At 38.8% G+C, this 18,664-nt stretch overlaps 1 protein-coding gene across 3 annotated transcripts; it reads right to left on the bottom strand.

Annotated features, from left to right (window-relative positions):
• Positions 1-5,090: 5,090 nt before the first annotated feature.
• LOC117544816 (pleckstrin homology domain-containing family S member 1-like) lies at positions 5,091-18,629 on the bottom strand. Of its 3 annotated transcripts, none has more exons than XM_034214262.1 (16): positions 18,525-18,629; positions 14,034-14,071; positions 13,556-13,653; positions 13,335-13,453; positions 13,059-13,193; positions 12,438-12,513; positions 12,275-12,304; positions 11,447-11,500; positions 10,962-11,033; positions 10,708-10,832; positions 10,485-10,532; positions 10,264-10,389; positions 8,029-8,154; positions 7,440-7,535; positions 5,866-6,001; positions 5,091-5,768 (listed from the first exon to the last, which is right to left on the bottom strand). In XM_034214262.1, exons 2-16 carry the CDS (start codon positions 14,056-14,058, stop codon positions 5,700-5,702), a joined length of 1,335 nt encoding a protein of 444 aa, XP_034070153.1. In that variant the 5' UTR covers positions 14,059-14,071; positions 18,525-18,629; the 3' UTR covers positions 5,091-5,699. The 3 variants fall into 3 exon arrangements, with proteins under 3 accessions (XP_034070153.1, XP_034070154.1, XP_034070155.1); XM_034214263.1 differs by lacking the exon at positions 18,525-18,629 and adding an exon at positions 17,091-17,128; XM_034214264.1 differs by lacking the exon at positions 11,447-11,500.
• Positions 18,630-18,664: the final 35 nt, after the last annotated feature.

Genomic DNA, 18,664 nt, shown 5'->3' with positions numbered 1-18,664 from the left:
ATAGGCATGTCCAGCCATGCAGTAGGGTGGTTTGTGAACTACCTCTCTGAAAGGTCCCAATGTGTTCACTTTGATGGGCTGTCTTCTGAGTGGTTAAACATTGCTAATGGTGTTCCTCAAGGTTCTGTTTTAGGTCCACTTTTATTCTCCATATATATCAACAGTTTAGGTGAAAATGTGGATGAAGCTACTTTACATTTTTATGCGGATGATACCGTGATGTATTGTGCAGGTCCCTCCATTCAGGAGGCTGGTGTTAAATTACAGGATGTTTTTAACATTATTCAGACTCAGCTCTCTGAACTAAAGCTTCTTTTAAATGTTGAGAAAACCAAGGTAATGCTCTTTTCTAAAGCTAAAAAGACACCAGAGCCTGTTTTAGATATTGTAACTACGCAAGGAATAAAACTTGAAGTGGTTACCTGTTACAAATACCTTGGTATCTGGCTTGATGATTGTCTCACTTTTAAACTTCATGTCAATAACCTGCTTAAAAAGCTGAGGGTTAGGCTAGGTTTCTTCTACAGCAGTGTTTCTCAAACTTTTTCATACCAAGGACCACTTAACCAATAAAAAAACACTCGCGGACCACCTAATTCCACAAATATCCAAAACACATCGTTTTTTACAAATCGCCTGAAAATGGTACAAATAAGTGGCCACATGTGTGATGAAGGTGTTTATCTGGGCTATATCATGCAATTAAAAGTGAAACTTAAGCTCGCTCCATTGCGGACATATTCCCATGAGAGTGCGGAAAACTTTAATTAATTAATTAATTTCAAATGTGAAATTTTACCAATATACTCACGGACCACTAGGGGGCGCTCACGGACCACCAGTGGTCCGCGGACCACACTTTGAGAAGCACTGTTCTACAGGAACAAGTCCTGTTTCTCACTTGAGGCCAGGAAAAGGCTAGTCACTGTGACCTTTTTACCTGTGCTGGACTATGGTGATTTGATGTATATGAATGCACCTGCCAATTGCCTGGTCAAGTTAGATGCTGCCTAGCACAGTGCACTGAGATTTGTGACAAACTGTAAAGCATTAACCCATCACTGTACCCTGTATGCAAGGGCTGGTTTGCTTTCACTAATTGTACGGAGGCTCAGTCACTGGTACATTTTTATATACAAAGCCATGTTAGGGAAACTTCCATCTTATATCTGCTCCCTGATCTCACGGAAAATTGTAAGTGGCTACTGCCTGAGATCGAATGCTGTGGTTTGATTAAATGTGCCAACTGCTAGGACTGTCTTAGGGAAGACAGCTTTTAGATGCGCAGCTCCTCTGTCTTGGAATAGTCTGCAAATGAAATGGAAACTGAACAATCTGGTGCCACTAAATGTTTTTAAAGCTCGGTTGGATGCTACTCAATCGTAAGCTATTGGTACCTGTTTATGTGGATAATTATGTAAATGATGCTGTATGATGTCCTTTTGTTGTTCTATTTATGTTTTTATGTTTCATGTGGAACTACTTGAGCAGGTCTCCCTTGAAAAAGAGATCAATGATCTCAATGGGATTTATCTGTCTAAATAAAGGTTTGAAATTAAATGAAATGTATCGTAACAAACACAGAAATGGCTTCATATGTGGCTCCTACAGTTGATATAGACTCTGCTCCTGTCCACAATAGGTTCAATTCAAATTTCATTCACTATTTAATGAGGTTGCACACGGATCATGTCTGCAGTTAGACCTTACCCAGAAGTATTATATACAGAGGAACTGAATTGAATGGATGTGTTTACTGCCTGCTGGGGCATGTGCAAACGCTGCTTTGCAATTGTGCAATTTGATAATTGTATTTTTGTATTTAATATTTGTATGCTTAAAATAAATCAATATTTCAGACATTCTTGTAACACTTGTACCTTTTTTTGCAACATGAAATGTAAACTTAATATTATTTTTTTAAATAAATGATTGTACAGGTTATTATGCAACAGCATCAACGCTTCCTCAAGGATATACAGTGTTAAGTGAGAATGCCCCTGATGTGATGTATACTTCACATTTTACAAAAAAATATGATTTAAAGTTGCCTTAACACTTACTGTAAGTTTCCATCACTTTTTATTTATGAATGATTCTCAAGGCATTTCATTAAACCTGTCGCCTCTTTTCCTATTTCAAATCATGCATGTGCCTTCATGCTTATTAGCCCTTCACTGGTGGCCGATGTGATAACCACTGCATTACTGTCTCTGCCCACAGCAAGCCATTTCCCGGTCGGTCGGTCATAGCAGTGCATGTATTCTGTGGAATTCAAAGTGTTGACCCCAACCCTGTTCAGTGTGTTGACCATTAATCATATGTTAGTTATCAGTGTAAACGATGAAACAGGCCACCACTTTGAAGGGGCACAAACATGATTAAGTAATGACAAAGTCATGCTTAGTTAATCATGATTACAACACTTTGAATTGCTGTGACTGGTCAGCTTTTTGGCCTGACACTTGAATTGCAGATCTATATGAAGAAGACATGAACATCATTAATAACTCAGAAGTCATGATGATTGAGGTACCTTAGTAGATGCATTAATTAAAGGTGGGGTAGGTAAGTTTCAGAAACCGGCTCGAGATCGCTAGAATTTGAAAATACACAACCGGAGAAAATCTGCCACTTCCTTACAGAGCCCCTCCTCCAACACAAACGAACGCGCACGTGACCAATGAGGGCACGAGATAAATTTGTGCCCCGATGGAAGGCTGACAGGCAGGTAGGTCATCCAATCCGTTTAGGCGGCCCGGCTAAATGGATTGGTTGTACTTTTTACAGTATTACGGCTTCTACAGATTACATTTTTTAATGGATTTTTTGTCAAAGCACTTAAGATATTCATTGCTATCGGGATGTTAAGAGCATTCCATGGAATATAACAAAAAATGTATCTCGAGCCGGTTTCTGAAACTTACCTACCCCACCTTTAAGGTATTGTTCCTGCATTAAGTGCATGAGATACCATTAATACCTGTACATTACTGATAGTTCATGAAGTACTACATGAATGAATTCATGCTTTTTCATGCATGAATTCATGATGATTCATGTACCCTTACCGTAAAGTGTATGTACCGTAAATTATAGATAATTATACTAGCTGTTATATACATACACTTTTAGAGATTTTGGAAGTAAAGGAGCTGGAATTATGTTAATCTAATCATGCTGCATTCCTTAGTCCAAAAAAGGCATTTGAAAAAATACAAATGGTCCGTTTAACAATCTGGTAATTAGTTTTATATTCAAATACAATTAAACATTCATTCAACACTGATTTGCTGCTCCCTCTGAGAGGATGGATTTATTTATAACAGAGTATTTAAAGTACAGTAATGTCTCTCATCTCGGATTAATAGCTCAATTTAAACTTAAAACAATCATCTTGATAAGGCGTATAAAATTCCATTAGAATATTAACAGTGTAAGATGTTTTTGTATTTGATGATAACAGTTATAAAGCTCGGACTGGATGGTAGCACTTCAAGTGAACCAGCCTTGCAGATAAATTCCATCTGATGTTGTCTGTCGCGGAGAGGCATTGGTCACCAGACATAATTTAAAAAGGATTAAAAAACATCTTCCCAAGCTATATTAAAATTACAATCCAGCAAAGTGTCTTCAGCTTTAAATCGGAGAGAAAAGGATGAAACGGCCAGAGGAGCAACGCTATTCCCTCTGCATATTAATTCACAAGACTCACCCTAAGGTAGTGGTTCTCAAAGTGGGGGGCGCGCCACCCCAGGGGGGCGCAGAGGCATGACAGGGGGGGCGCGAGAGACCAGGAGAAAAAATGGGTATTAAAAAAAAAAAATTAAAAAGATTTTTAATTAAAAAAAAAAAAAAATCATATTTTGAAAAATTATTGATTCGAAAATAATATGATACAGTACTATTACGTCTGGGTGTCTGTGTTTCATTAAAGCTCGGCTCTGTGTGTGTGTGGAACGAGCCATTTTGTGTGTGTGCGCGAGCGGGAGAGAGAGAGAGAGAGAGCGTACCGGAGATCGTTGATATTAGCTTATGGTGCTAGCGAGCTACGCTAACGGATATAAGGAGTTTTTTCAACAACAAAGTGGAGGAGAGTCCTCTCCTGTCAGACTGAGAGACTCAGTGAGCTAAAGGACTCTCTCAGTGTTATCTCAGTGGGTCTCAAACGTTTTGGTCACCATTAATATAAATAAATTAAAAACAATTATGAAATACTATATGACATTAAAAAATGTATAACGTTTAAAAGGGGAGTGATTTGTAAAATATCCATAAAGAAATAGTAAATCTGTTTACAGTTCTGTGTTGAGAGATGTATCCATACTGTAGATCTCTTCATTTTGCTCTCAAAGTGCACCAGATTGATGCTTTTAACTTCAATATTTAAAAATAAATCTTCCTGGGGGAGCTTGCCCCCGGACCCCCCTATGTGAGGTCCACACACCACCTATAAAAATAGCACTTTACCCCTGCTTACACCTATATGCCATGAGCTGATTATTGAGCCTTCATTGTAACAGTTGCGGGTACACTGTGTGTATGCGTGGGGAGTGTTGCAGTAGAACATTCCACTGTAGCGCCCGATACATTAATGGGAAACCCTAAATGTTTGAGCACCCTGTATGAAACGTCAAGCTACCCCACAGTACCCCCAAAATAAATCTCTGGCGCCGCCACTGAGCCTGACTATTTGTGTTGGGGGGGCCCGACTTTTTTTTTTCTCCAAAGGGGGGGCCTGACAGAAAAAGTTTGAGAACCACTGCCCTAAGGTGTGGTAGACAACATGAAATACTGGTACTGTGATCTGTTTCGTCATTCATCCGCTCCTCATCACTTTCAAAGCAGACATATATGACTAGGAAAGGAATGATATGCACGTAAGCCTTTCTTTGTGTACTGTAGCCACACAATAACAACAAATGCATTTGGACAAACAATGCACCCGTCATGCATTAGATTACAATCGAATTTCATCATAGGTGCCACCTACTGAGCAAATTGGAATTTACCCAGCATTACTCAGTGATGACATTCGCACAACAACAATGTTACAGAGATTAAAATAAAGCTTTAAAATTCACTTCAACTTTACATGATATACATATATTTAATTCCTTCATTTGGATCATAAATGTTGATTCAGAGCATCTTTTCTTAAGCCTTACATCATCTTCATGTTCTTCAAATCACTTTAAGTCACTTCCTCTCTTCTTGGATAGAGGTTAATTATAAAAAAATATCTTTCTTACAAAGTGCATAATACCATTTTCTACACATTAGGCCTTGTATTAAAAAAATACATTTGTCTTTCTTGGGTCAAGGCGTTGTGAGAATGTTCTCACAAAGGTGGTATGAGGAAATGTTTCAGTAAAACCCTTGCCTTTGTTTCCTTCCCCGTACAGCTTATCTAGTCGCTACGATACATAATGACATTATTAAAGGTCAATCTCTGCTAAAACTGCAAGTCATTGGCAACTAAATGTTTTTGATCTGTCCTCATATAACGTGAGTCATGAGATTTGGAAATCATTTTCTACTTCATTTGAACTTCCTCTAGACGTTTGAATCAGGTAAACCTTAGAGTGATAGATCAACAGGAACTGCCTACATCCCGTCCATACTGTCCGTTTGTAAGGGAGTCAATACATGGTACAAACCAACATATTGCGGAAGTAACTCTCATGTTTAGTTTGCATTCATTCGATGCAGTGGCCGTTTGAATGCAGCGGTGGGCATCCAGGCCAGCGCAGGATGGTCACTTTCACCTGAAGAAAGGGAAATAATTGACCTTTTAGTTGACCTTTTACATAGTTATTGATATCATGAATGCTCAGTATCTTTTGCCATTTTTTCTGGACGTACCTCATTCTTGAGAGACTTGCTGAGGAACATGTTGAACTCATCCACGGTGGCGCAGTGCAAGTCATTGATTGCCAGAATTGCGTCTCCTTTGTGAAAGAGGCACACAGTCTGCGGCTGGCCTGTCCACGCAGACACGCTATAACACACACATACACACACACATAGTTTTAGATTCATCCTGGAGTTCGAAATCATAGAGTAATTTACATTGTGCCTTTTTTGTATTTGTACATCCATACAGATCTATCCATGTGTCGGAGCATTCTCTCCAAAATAAAGTCACATAACATGCAGAACAGTCGGCCGATAGCTGATAACAGGTAAGGCGTGCCCAGTGTTCTCTGCAATGCAATTCTACGGAGATATAACAGAATCTAGGTCAACTTCAGAGACAGTGATGATACGGCTGTCTTGATGTGTCGAGTAGGATTTGAGGAGCCCCCGGATCTTTAGATTTAGATCTTTAGATAGTTTTTGATAAATATTCAGAGAATGGCTGTGCTTCAAAATGCATTCAGCCTGAACACTTCTGTTATCATTGATCAAGCTTCAATAAACCTTCAATTTGTGAAACATGAGTTCAGTCTGGAGAAGCTCTCATGTTTTTCATTACTTTGCTCAAACATTTCCACCAGTCATCTTGTATTAAATGTCTTTTAAAATGTAAACCTATTAAGAAATGTGCCATCAGCAGATAAATGAAGCTCAGCGTAAGTTCAACCAGGAAGACCGTCTTTACTGATTCATTTACTATTTCCATGTTACTACTCTCCTCTCAATAAGTGATCGGGGGCGTCACTCCCCAGCTTAACCAATCACTTCGCTCTATTCCCACAAGCCTATCATAGCGCTCTGCTAAACCTTTTAAATCTGCTCTCCCCCCTCTGACAGCTGTCATTTCAGGTGACTCAATGCAACCCTCCTCCACCCCTTTTCACCTCCTGTCCCTCTGAATCCAGGGTCAAGCCAAGCCACTCCTCTTCAGACCGACCCACCTATCCATTCACCACCACCAGTGTCTAGACCCCAGGGGGGTTTCATCGGATCGGTTCTCCCCTCCCAAATGATACTCCTGCCCTACATTCATTTGTGTATCCCTGGCAATAAATATGTATTCTTACATCAAAACCGTCTCTCCTGATTGAACTAACGTTGTAGGTCAAACTAACTTAGATCTTACGGCCCGTCTACACATACATTTTAGCTGTATTGTTTTCTTGTATGTGTAACACACATCTGACAAAAGAGAAACACTCCAATCCAGCTGTCTAGACAGTTCACATTTTGACTTGCACTTAGCAGAGTACTCAAGACCTGAAGCATACGTTCACACTTCTAATCTTTTGTCTTCTGTTTTACATGCGTAACAACAGTAATTATGTGTTGGGTGACCTAAACTCAGTACTGTGCTTGAATGCACCCTGTGAGGACACCGATGCAGAGATAAAGAAGCTGCTTCTCTGCGTAAATAGAGGTAGGAATAAAGATATAGGTAGAGATATAGATGGAGATATGCAGTTGCTGATTTTTCACAAAGTCTAGAAGACTTGGCCTTGTTTTATAGACAAACTTACCTTGGTTTCCCATCCACATCTGTTAGTGTCAGGTGCTTTTTCAAATCTCCCTGCTTGATCTCGAAGTCTCTCTCCTCTGGGGTGATGGTGTCAAAGCTTTTATTATCCAGAAGAAAATATGTCAGCCAGGGATGGAGTAAACAAGTTATTATTGCCTACTTTTTTTTATAGACCAGGCCTTTAAACAATTAATTTTAACTCTGGAAGAAAGGTCACCTCAGTTCCTAATGTGTGTGTATTGCCACATTATTCAACTATCATACTAGCATCTTCTTGCATAAACCTTCAGAAACCACTCAAACCAGTCCAGCAACATGTCAGCGTCAGTCACCCTTTTTTTGTTCTCTGTAACCATTACAAAGCAGATTGACCTTTCTGATCTGCAATAGCAAAGACGGTGCTGAGTGGTGGTTTAAAATGTGTCCTTTTGTCCTAACAAGTATAAAAAAGGTTGAATATGTGCTCATGCTAACTCTTTCTCAGTTGATCATCACACCCACATAACATGTGCTGATTTATACTGTAAGACAAGAGAGGTAATAGTATCTACTTGGTTGCTTCTTTGGATTCAGTTACTTTGTAATCTCACCTTTCAGAAGAGCTTCCTTCTTCCAGTGTTGGCACAATTGGTGCATCAAGCATATCGTCAGGAGAGATGGCACCGTTGTCACTGGAACTGGTGCTGATATCTGACAGTGGACGTGTGTTTTTACCTCTGCAAAAGCAAGTTGATTATTACATCACACCTTAGTACATGTTTCACTTAGATTGTAATACAGATTTTGGCGCTGTATGATAAGTATTAGAAGATGGTCATAAGTCTTGCCCTTGTTGCAGAAAAACGAAAACACAATCAAAGACAATAAAAGGTAGAAGAAATTATTGATGGAGGGTGAAAGATGTGCAGTTCAAAAACCTAAAGAGTTTTCTCTCCGTTATTCAAAAAGGGGACCAGACATCTTGAGATGTTTTAAAAATAGTTCATAAAAACAGCATGAGAGATACAAATCACTTTAAAGGCGCAACAGGAAATCTAATTAAGAAGCACTAGAAAGGAGTGTTTTGACCCATTTGCCAAATGTAGTAGAGGAAGAAGAGTCTTCAGTGTTGCAGCCAGAAAACAAAAATCAGTGTGAAAATACAGAAGAGTCACACAGTTTTGTGTTGAAGTATATTTCAGAAAACAAAACAGGAACAGGGGATGATTGCCTGAAACAGCAAGAAGCCACACAATGTGGATCGCCTGCTGTATTGGTGATTAACACAATGTTTTTGTAAACAAGCAAGTCAAATCTGATTTGCCAAGAACTGCCCTCCTTGAGATGCTGAAGAAAACAGCAAGTCTGAAATACTACCTTTTGCATTTGTAGTGCCTTGAGATAAGCAAAAGAAAGATGACTTGGTGCAAAAATTAAGGCATTGTCAGTTGTATGGAAAAACTAAGGCTACAGAAAAGGATGATGTTAACAAAAAATGTACTATTATTAATTTTCACCATCTGGTGAAAATTCCTGCATTTATCAGATGGTAGAAAACAGATTTTCTTTTTTGGTGCAGTCGTAAATTTCACTACATATTTACATTTACATTACATAATAAATTACATAACACTAAGAAAGTGGATCACATCACTCCTGTTCTGAAGTCTTTACACTGGCTTCCTGTGTGTCAAAGAATAGATTTCAAAATACTGCTGCTGGTTTATAAAGCACTGAATGGTTTAGGCCCAAAATACATTTCTGACCTCCTGCTAAATTATGAACCATCCAGATCTCTCAGGTCTTCAGGGACTGGTCAGCTTTCTGTCCCCAGAGTCAGAACTAAACATGGTAAAGCAGCGTTCAGTTATTATGCTCCAAATATCTGGAACAAACTCCCAGAAACCTGCAGGTCTGCTACAACTCTTACTACTTTTAAATCCAGGCTGAAGACTTTTCTTTTTGTCGCTGCTTTTAATTGAACTATTCATATCTTAGACTGCACTGTAACTTTTATCCATGTACTTTTTTCTTTTAATGTTTAATTGACAGCACTGTAACTTTTATCCATGTATTTTTTTCTTTTAATGTTTATTTTATTAGCTTTTCTTTTTAATGCCATTTTCTTAATCTCTTTCATTTTTTGTAAAGCACTTTGAATTGCCTTGTGTTGAAAAGTGCTATATCAATAAACTTGCCTTGCCTTGCCTTGCCTTACATGTATCCTATAATAGTCACTTCTGGCTGCTGTTTATGGAAAAAGTCAAACATTTCACTTTAAATTGTTACAACAGTACTTGCATACATAGATTTTAAAGCATAATATGCATAATAGCACGTATGAGTTACAGTGTAGTCAATTTTAGCTTTTTAGGGAGCTCAGAATAATAAACAAAAACAGCTAACGTATGAGATCAGTTACACCTGACCTGTAATTCAGCTTATGTTTTTTACCGCATGCATTATCATGACTCGATAAAATAAATCTGTGCAGATGTTCTGTTTTTAAGGTATAATGTCTACCACAACATGAAAAGACATATCTTTTTATAGCACATAAATTGGCAAACAGGCTCTGAGGTGCTGCCTTTCTTAGATTCTTAGCTGGTCCTGGAGTGTCAACAGTTCTTTAAAAATAACTCCCTTCTTGTTGTTCGTTTAGGTGTCGGAGCCAATGAGGCCGCAGTAACCTCTGATGAGCGAGCTATTTTGGTGTCTAGGGCACTGCCAAAACATGTAACACAAAGAGCATAGGGCACTGACACTGAAGACACAGTGAGAAGTCAAAAATAAACACACGGCCCACAAAAAAAAGAAGACAATCTTGTATTTCATCTGTGAACTACCTGTCCTCAGAGTACGTCTCCTCATCGAATAGAGGAAGTGGGGAAATCCGAGTCTTCAGCTTGTCAAAGACTTGCGTGACAGACCTCATCAGGGTGCCTCCGGTCACTTGCTCAACTTCACGGTCCCTAAAAACATTTGTCACAATCATCTTCTGTTAATTTGAACATTAATCAGTGATTATTGATCATTTTGAATCTGTCCTTCTATAAAGCAAACTTACCCTGCCAGAGTCACTTGTGCATGTCTTAATTCCGTCATCAACACATATCTGCAAGTAACAGATATTCAAAATAAGAGATGAACAAATAAATCACATTTATTATTGTATTAATGCAGGTCACAATTTCAGCATGTGTCAATTTAATAAAGTAATTACTAAGAATGAGAGTGTTTTTTTTTTTTTATTCGAACGGGAAATACTCAGATTTACAATTAACACTCACACTGAGTCCATGCTTTTGCGACGGGTGGTGCCATAGTACGCTGCTGATGGTGATAAGTAGGCTCTGGGAGTGTCGTAGATTTGATTAAAAGGCTCTGATGTAGGTCTTCTGATATTTTCTTCAGTCTAACAGACAATCAGAAAACAATTTGTTGTACTTAATGCAACCAAGACAAAAGTCACCTCTACCATTATCATTGTAGAATACTCAATTGAATTAGATATGTGTTTAACAAACAAGCCAAAATATAGCACCTCTGATTCTGCAGTGTCATTATCCAAAGCATTGGATGATGGATCAGAGTGGGACCGAATTTTCAGCATTGGCTGAAAAATAAAAGAAAACACTCATTATAGCTCCTAGTACAAAAATCTAATATTTTTAATATTATTCCTGCAGCAGAATGTGTTTTCTATAGAAATAAGACTTCCACCATTATTGCAGTTTATATGTTGCTTCAGCCACTTCATCTCAGTGTCCCTGGGTCTGATGCATCGGTAATACATTAAACTCGGATAAAATCGCCAGAATAGGTCATGTAAAAGTGAGGACTAAATGTAAAGGGAGGGCCCACAGATCAACAATGAGATAATATGGATACACATGTTTTTCTCCGCACAAAAAGAGAATAACAGATCAAATAGATTCACACAAAGGAATTATTGACTGAAGGTATGCATGCATTTAGAAAGTTAAGCCAAATTCATGCAGAGTTTTTGTTGACATTTTATGGACCAACCTGTTCAGGCACTGTGGCAGAACCCTTTTTCCGCATAAAGGGTTTTGAAATAACCTGGTTCAACAAGAAGACAAGACTATTTTTTAAAAGTCAAAAAGAGAGTTGATCGATAAGCATGGTTGATAGATTTAAACTGTATGGTAGTCGTTTTTGCACTTGTCAGAGACACTGAGGGGATTCAGACTGCCCAGGTGTTGTGATAATGAAAGCAGATGTAGATAGCAGAAAATTGATTTAAATCAATGTAAAAAATTATGTAGTCTCCCAAAAGAAAAAAAGCTACTCATTGGAAAATAAAACATGTTTACATTCATTTGAGCCAGGCAACGAGTAATGTGAAAAACAAAAACATGATGAAGCATAAAGGAAATCGTTAAATATGTTATAAAATGTGTTTATGTCTTTCCAAGAATAAGATGAAAACATTCATACCATCACTGCGAACAATCTGTAGCTGGAGCCAGAAGTCTGTTAGCCTAGCTAGCACAGCGACTGAAAACAGGGGGGAGGAAACTAGCCTGACTCTGTTTCAAAATCTGCCAACAAACGTCTTTTAAGTTCACTTACATGTTATATCTCATAGGTGCTGTATTTCTTAGGAGCACTGACTAACTTGTGTGTGTCACCTGGAAGTTAGCATTGTGTTGCTAAGCTAAGCTATCTGGCTGTTAGCTTGAGCAACCTTTTTATCTTACTTATGTGAAAAGCCATAATCTTTTCAACTTACTCTTAGCAAGAAAGTTAATAACTGTTTAAAAAAAAAAAAGTAAGCTACTTCTGTACAGCAGTCGGTTGTCAACAGACGAGTTAAATACTTTAAATATTTACCTCTATTGTTTGATTCACATTTGGCAGTTCCTTTAGCAAAAAAAACACATTTACATTGTAAATAGATGAACAAACATAGATACAAAGAAAAGTGAAGTAGAAAAGACACTTTGTCTTATAATGCTGTTACAAATCATGATAAAGAAATAGAATCTCAATGTACCTCTGAATTCAGACATTTATGTGGCCGATTCTTCAGGGCCTCAAACAGGTCAGAGAACCAGCCGTCCACTTCCTCACTAAAGCAAGAAGGACATATGAAACACTTACAAATCTAATTTTGAGACTCGAAGAAAATATGGCAATTACATCTATTTTAAAATTCAATTCCAAAATCCAGAGTGGAAATAGTGACCATTAGAAACCAATTTGTCTTAGCCAAGTGGAAGGAAAAGTCATGTTTTAGATGACAGACTACTAGTCAACAGGAAAGCAATATCATTATTCCTTTTTGATTGTTAGAACGCTCAAAATAGTGGATGTTGAGAAGGGCAGAGTAAAGTGTTCTGTGAATAATAATTTGGTTTCAAAAATCCCCTTTGACCAATCATTACAAATAACTAAATATCCAGCATTAAATTGAGATATCACATTAGGCTGCTTTTTAAAAAAAATATACACCTTTTTGTGTTTTTGTAGAGTAGAATGAAAGATTATTGAGTTTCAAGAGTGTGTGAGGTCAGGAGTCTTACAGCACAGTGTAGTAAAAAGCATGGAAATTGGAAGCTTCTTAATTTTTCACCTCAGTGTTTTATCCCCTGTAAAAAAAAAACAGCTGACTGACCTTGTCTCCCCGACAAGGAAGTATTCCCGGCCAGCTGCCTTGATAAAGAGCACACATGATGGAGCACACTTGAAGCTTTTCTGGACCCATGCCCATCTCTGGTGGTTTTGAGGGGCAACAAATAACAGTGATATCCTGAAAAAGGGACACAAATGACATACTGTAAGTTGAGCTGGAGGGGATCTCTACTTAAAACAAATTGCTATTGCATTTAGGAGCTATGAAATGCTTTAAAATAATAATTTGTCAATGCATTGGCATTGATTGATAACATACTGTGATAAGTCTATCCCTCCAAGCGGCATGTCCCTATCATCTCGACTCCTGAAGTACTTCAGTAGGTATTCTTGTTCACTGATTTTGAAAAGCACAAAGTAACGCTTCTTCCATGATTTCTGCAGGAGAAACAAGACAAAATAAATAATGAAATATTGCAAGAAACAACACATGTAGAGATGAAATACATTTTTTTGTATTTGTTACTGTAAATCTGTCACCTCTGTCTTCAGCAGTTTTTGGGGAGGAGACTTGAACAGGTATCCAGATCTCACCTCCGCTGTCTTTGGTACTGCTTTGTAGAACACCGTATTTCCACCTGAGAGCAAGAGAAAAGCCTGTTGTTTTGTGATCATTTGCTTAGATCTCATCTTTATTTTTATAAATCTGCAACTTTCCTTCACTGTAAATTATATTTGGGGAAACCACCAAAGGAATACAATGAACAAAGAAAGAAGAACTGAACAAATGAGTTTGTTACAACATCAATTAAAACAATCATCAAATTAAGAAAAATAAAAAAACCTTACTACAGTATTAATGAGTGTGTTAACATTGGCACCATTAACATCAGGTTTGCATGTCCAATTATCAATAACAATATTTATAAACCAGTTTCCTCTATGCAGCACCAAAATGCCAATAAGTAACTACACCTGAATCCAACGATAAAGCACATTTCCAGATGTGATATGTTACCTGCGCTCTTCTGGCTCTTATGCATTGTGACACCACACCTGAACAAAAGAACACAGGAATGTATCAGTCCCTCTCGTTTTAAAACAGCATAAAAATATCCAGAGGGAAATAGTTAACCTTTTAAACAATCAATGCAGGGTTTGAATAGGCTCAAGTCTTTGTGACAGCATTGAGCTCTATACACAAAACTAAAATATGTTTTTAAAGTATATTATTGTCACGATCTGTCTGTGTTGTGTTTTGTGTTGTCTAGATCTGTCTTTGGTTTCCTGTTTTATTTTGAAAAGTGTTCACCCCCCGTCTTGTCTGTTGCTTCCTGTCTCTGTGTTCCCTCCTGCCTGATTACCCGATTGTGTTCACCTTGTGCCCCTGTTTTCTCCTCCCTCCTCACCTGTGTCTTGTTTGTGTGATTAGTCTTGTGTGCATTTAAGTTCTGGTTTTTCTGTCTGTCGTTTTTTTTTTGTCGTATTTTACTTTGTTGCCTGGCCTAGTTCCGCAATAAAAGTATTTTGGATTTCAAACAACATTCTGCATTTGGGTCCTGTGTACCTTGCCCTCCAGCCGTGACAATTATGCCCCTTGTAGCACTTTAACCTGTTAAGCCCTGAGCCTGTTTTTCAGGTATCAGGCTCGGAAATGACATTCCCAGAACAAATGACCATATCTTCACTTCTAAAAGGCTTACATTAATACAATCTGTGAGTTGGATGTAGAAGTGTCAGAATCAATATAGATGTTTTTATTTTAAAGTAAATTCAGATTGAACACAGTAAGAAAATGTAAATGATAGTGTCCGTCCAAAAAAAATTAAAACTTATAGTGAAAACCACCCTTGAATGATGGGATGGTAGACTAAAAGCTTTAGGAATCCAAGCTATAACATATAAGTACCCTGTATCAAGATTGATACAAAACAAGTGAAATTTGACCGTTAGAGAGATTTAGCAAAAAAAAACACTTCTGGGGTCATTTGGGTGAATTTGACCTATCTCTGGCACCCCTTGGTCGATTTTGATGGACATCTCTTTTTAACCGCTATAGAGCCAATGGAATCGAGGGGAGGTTCCACATAACGTTACGAAGTAAGGAGTGAAAGTGACGCTTAGCCAAAACCGGAGGCTGGATACACTCTGGTGGTTACCATTAGCAGCTAATATTAATTCTCCAATTTTTACATAAAAATTGAATTATGGATTATCAATACTTTTTTCAAAGTGACAGACACATTGGATTAATTTATGGATTAACCCTCAGCAGCATTTTTATCGTTGTAATGCCATTGAACACGACTTTTGATCAGAATAACAGCTAAGGTGAGACAATCTCCCGTGTTTGCTCCGTAATACGTGTTGTGATGTCTGTGTTTGCTTCCCCTGTCGCGAGTTCTGATCGCTCAGTGATGATACTAATAACTATATAATCTGTGGAATCTCAGCTTTAATCGGATATCTTGGATGTGCAGTTACGATAAGCAATAAGGGTATCTTTACCTTGAGTTCTGTTCCAAGTGCGTTTTTCGCTCAGGGGTCATTTAGACACTTCTTATGAGACTTGTGTTTTTGTTTTGGTAAAAATGGTTTGTATCGTCAGTTAGCTGAGTTTCTTCCCGTTAATCTGGTATGACACATTAATAGGTTTTTAAATATTAAGAAGCCCTGAGACCAAGCCCGCCTTAACCTGCCATCAGGCCCTGGGGTTGATAGGCCCCCTATTTAAACAACAAATCAAAGTCATTTATAGCCTCGGCAGGCTCTGTGATCGCACTTCTCCACTCTGCTCTACGCGCGCCTGGTCCTTTCCTCCAGATGAGTGACGTATCGGGCCTCCCTCGTGTATTTGTCCGGTTGCCGTTGGCTCCCCTTCACGTAGCAAGTCTTCGTCGTCCTCTCCATCTCCTCCAACAGATAATGTCCTTCCTGTCTGTTTTTCCTCTCCCGCTACTCCATCGCTATCAGAACCAGACGGCCTACTTGGCTCCGAGGCCCCGCGGCCGGCACCGCTGCCGCTCGGTACAGAACTCATCCGTCCTTCCTCCTCATCCTGGCCTACAGGTTTAAAATAACCTGTAAGCTTCGGCATTTTTTGTAATAGCTGCTTGTCTCGAAACTCCTTTTCCCTCAACAATTTCCTTTTCAGAGCACCACTCTCAAACTTTTTCTTCTCCGACATTTTCTCCTAAACAACCTTCATCTGTCACTCAATCACTCACAATTTGAATAAGTCACATGTGAAACATATTCTCATTCTGATTGGCTGTAAAGTGGTGCCCACTGACTGTTACGGAGTCATCATTTTTGAGAAAAATCTCTGGAATCCATCGATCTGATTGATTAGCGGAGCAAATGATCAAAAATACTACGGAGAGAAGATATTTTCGTTTGGATTACTGGTCTGGGGGAAGCTCACGAGTGTGCGTGTGTGTGTGTGTGTGTGTGTGCGTGTGTATGTGTGTGTGTGTGCGTGTGTATGTGTGTGTGTTTGTGTATTTTTGCGTTTGTGTGTATTGTGTTTGTTTCCCGGGGAAAACACTCACGAGAAACACCGGCTGTTATGCCTGCTGTGACGTCAAGTTACTCCGTTCTCCGCTTGTAATTATGCCGTTACAAGCTTCAAAGCTGTATTTATCATCTGAATTTGCCGAAACAAGTTTAATATTCTGAAAGCCAAGACTTTGTTTATTTGAAACCAGATGAAAACAAACTGTAACGGACCCTGCCGTGTTATCTGGGTGCAGGGATACAGTGCTATTTTTTACAAGTGGGCGGTGGACCGAACATCCTTTAGGGGGGTCGTCGCCTCCTCTCGGGGGATCCGGGGGCATGCTCCCCCGGGAAGATTTTTTTTTAAATATTGAAGTTGAAAGCATCAATCTGGTGCACTTTGAGAGCAACATTAATCCTACCTTAATAACACCTTAAAGCGGACAAAAGGCACTGGAGAACACTCATTAACACCCTTTAATGAAGCAAACTAATGCCTTAACTCACTCAAATAGTCGTTTACTTATTAAGGTGAAACGAATGTACGTAGAGTTTTAAAGGATGCGGATAGTCTCACCTTGATTCTGGCGCATTGCTTATCGTTTTATAGATCTATTCTCATCCACCATCTTTGTTTGTGACGTAAAGAGTGTAAGAGTCACGTTTCTGAATCGGACACTCTGAGTGGATGCAGTCACAGCCAATCGGAGTCTGATTCAAAGGGTTGCCTGTCAGTTCTGTTGTTATGTGTACTGAAACGAGAGCCGGTATAATTTCACACGTGAAAACAAAATACAAATTGGAATACGTTATTTTAGTGTCTTAAAAGTAGACTGAGTTATGAAGGGTTAACGTTACATCTTAGGATAATTTGTAGTCATGTTCTGTACACATACTAACATATAAGGGTATACTTAGTGTGGTTACTCCATGTTTACTAGCTATAACATTAACGTTACATCACTCTTTTTCACTTCTTACTCAGTCAGCCAGAGTGCAGATATCACCATTAGATTAACAAACCTGAAACATCATCCATTTCTTGACTGCTGGTGATGACATTGTTGTCAGCTGCTGATACTGCTGCTGCTGCAGCTTGTGGCACCGGCTGCTTCAATGACAATAACTTTCTAATATCCATAACTGTATAGGCTATTAGCTTAAAACTCGTCAGGCACTAGGAAGGATCACTTCTTCTTCAGGGCAGGCTACGCAGTACGCAAGCTAATGTCCCACAGTGGCTGCCTCTCTGGTGGACTCCGATACTGCACATTACTCCCGAGACGTTTTTTAAAAATTAAAATTAATTTAAAAACAATTTTTTTTTTTAAGTGAAACATCCGGGGCTTTTCAGAAAACATCCGGGGCTTGAGCCCAAGTAGCCACCCCCTAGCGCCGCCACTGCTATGGATACTAGTCTGTCTTTCCGATTTACGCCTGCTCCATACTAGGCGTAAAAGTTGCACCCGGGCGCAACGCATACAGGGCTTAAGTCTAAGTGGTGCACTAGTCATAACTTTAGTTTGGTCTTAACCTTCGGTTATACGTCGGACGTAGAGTTACGCCCAGCTTACGCCCAGCTGGTGCACTCCACTCCTGGGTTTCAGCCCAGGTCAGCCCGTGCAGTAAGGCGGCCCTGCCTGAGACACAGTTTCGTGAAAAAATAAAACCTGCAGGCTCTCGGGCTAAACAGGTTAAAATTACTTTTAGTAATGAAAGGTGCTTTACAAATAAAATGTATTAGTATATCATATTTAAAAGATGTTTCCTGTAAAGCCAAATCGGCATTAATTAAAAAGATTAAAAGTATAAACAAACAGAGTCTCAGCAGTGTTACAACTAAAGAATATTCATCATACTTTTTGTTCGATGTTAACAGAATTTAACACTCACTTTTGGACACAAACAAACATGTGCTGGCAAATTAACTTTAAAGTTCACAACACAAATCAAGTCACATGAATCACTGATAACAGTTTTTTTCACTGGAAAACAAACATAAGATTCTTACCTCAGGTGTACCAGATTCTGCTCCCTTGTCAACAAGTGTTCAGAAAGCTGGGTGCTTTATCGTCCTTGGCAAAGTCTGACGAGAACAAGGAACTGGACATTCTGGTTCCTTGCTGCTTTTAAAGGGAACCTGCTATGTTG

This window comes from Gymnodraco acuticeps, unplaced genomic scaffold (genome assembly GCF_902827175.1).
Source record: "Gymnodraco acuticeps unplaced genomic scaffold, fGymAcu1.1, whole genome shotgun sequence".
Classification (NCBI taxonomy): domain Eukaryota; kingdom Metazoa; phylum Chordata; class Actinopteri; order Perciformes; family Bathydraconidae; genus Gymnodraco; species Gymnodraco acuticeps.
Note: the sequence above shows the minus strand (reverse complement) of the source record. Positions and strands in the feature narration are given on the sequence as shown.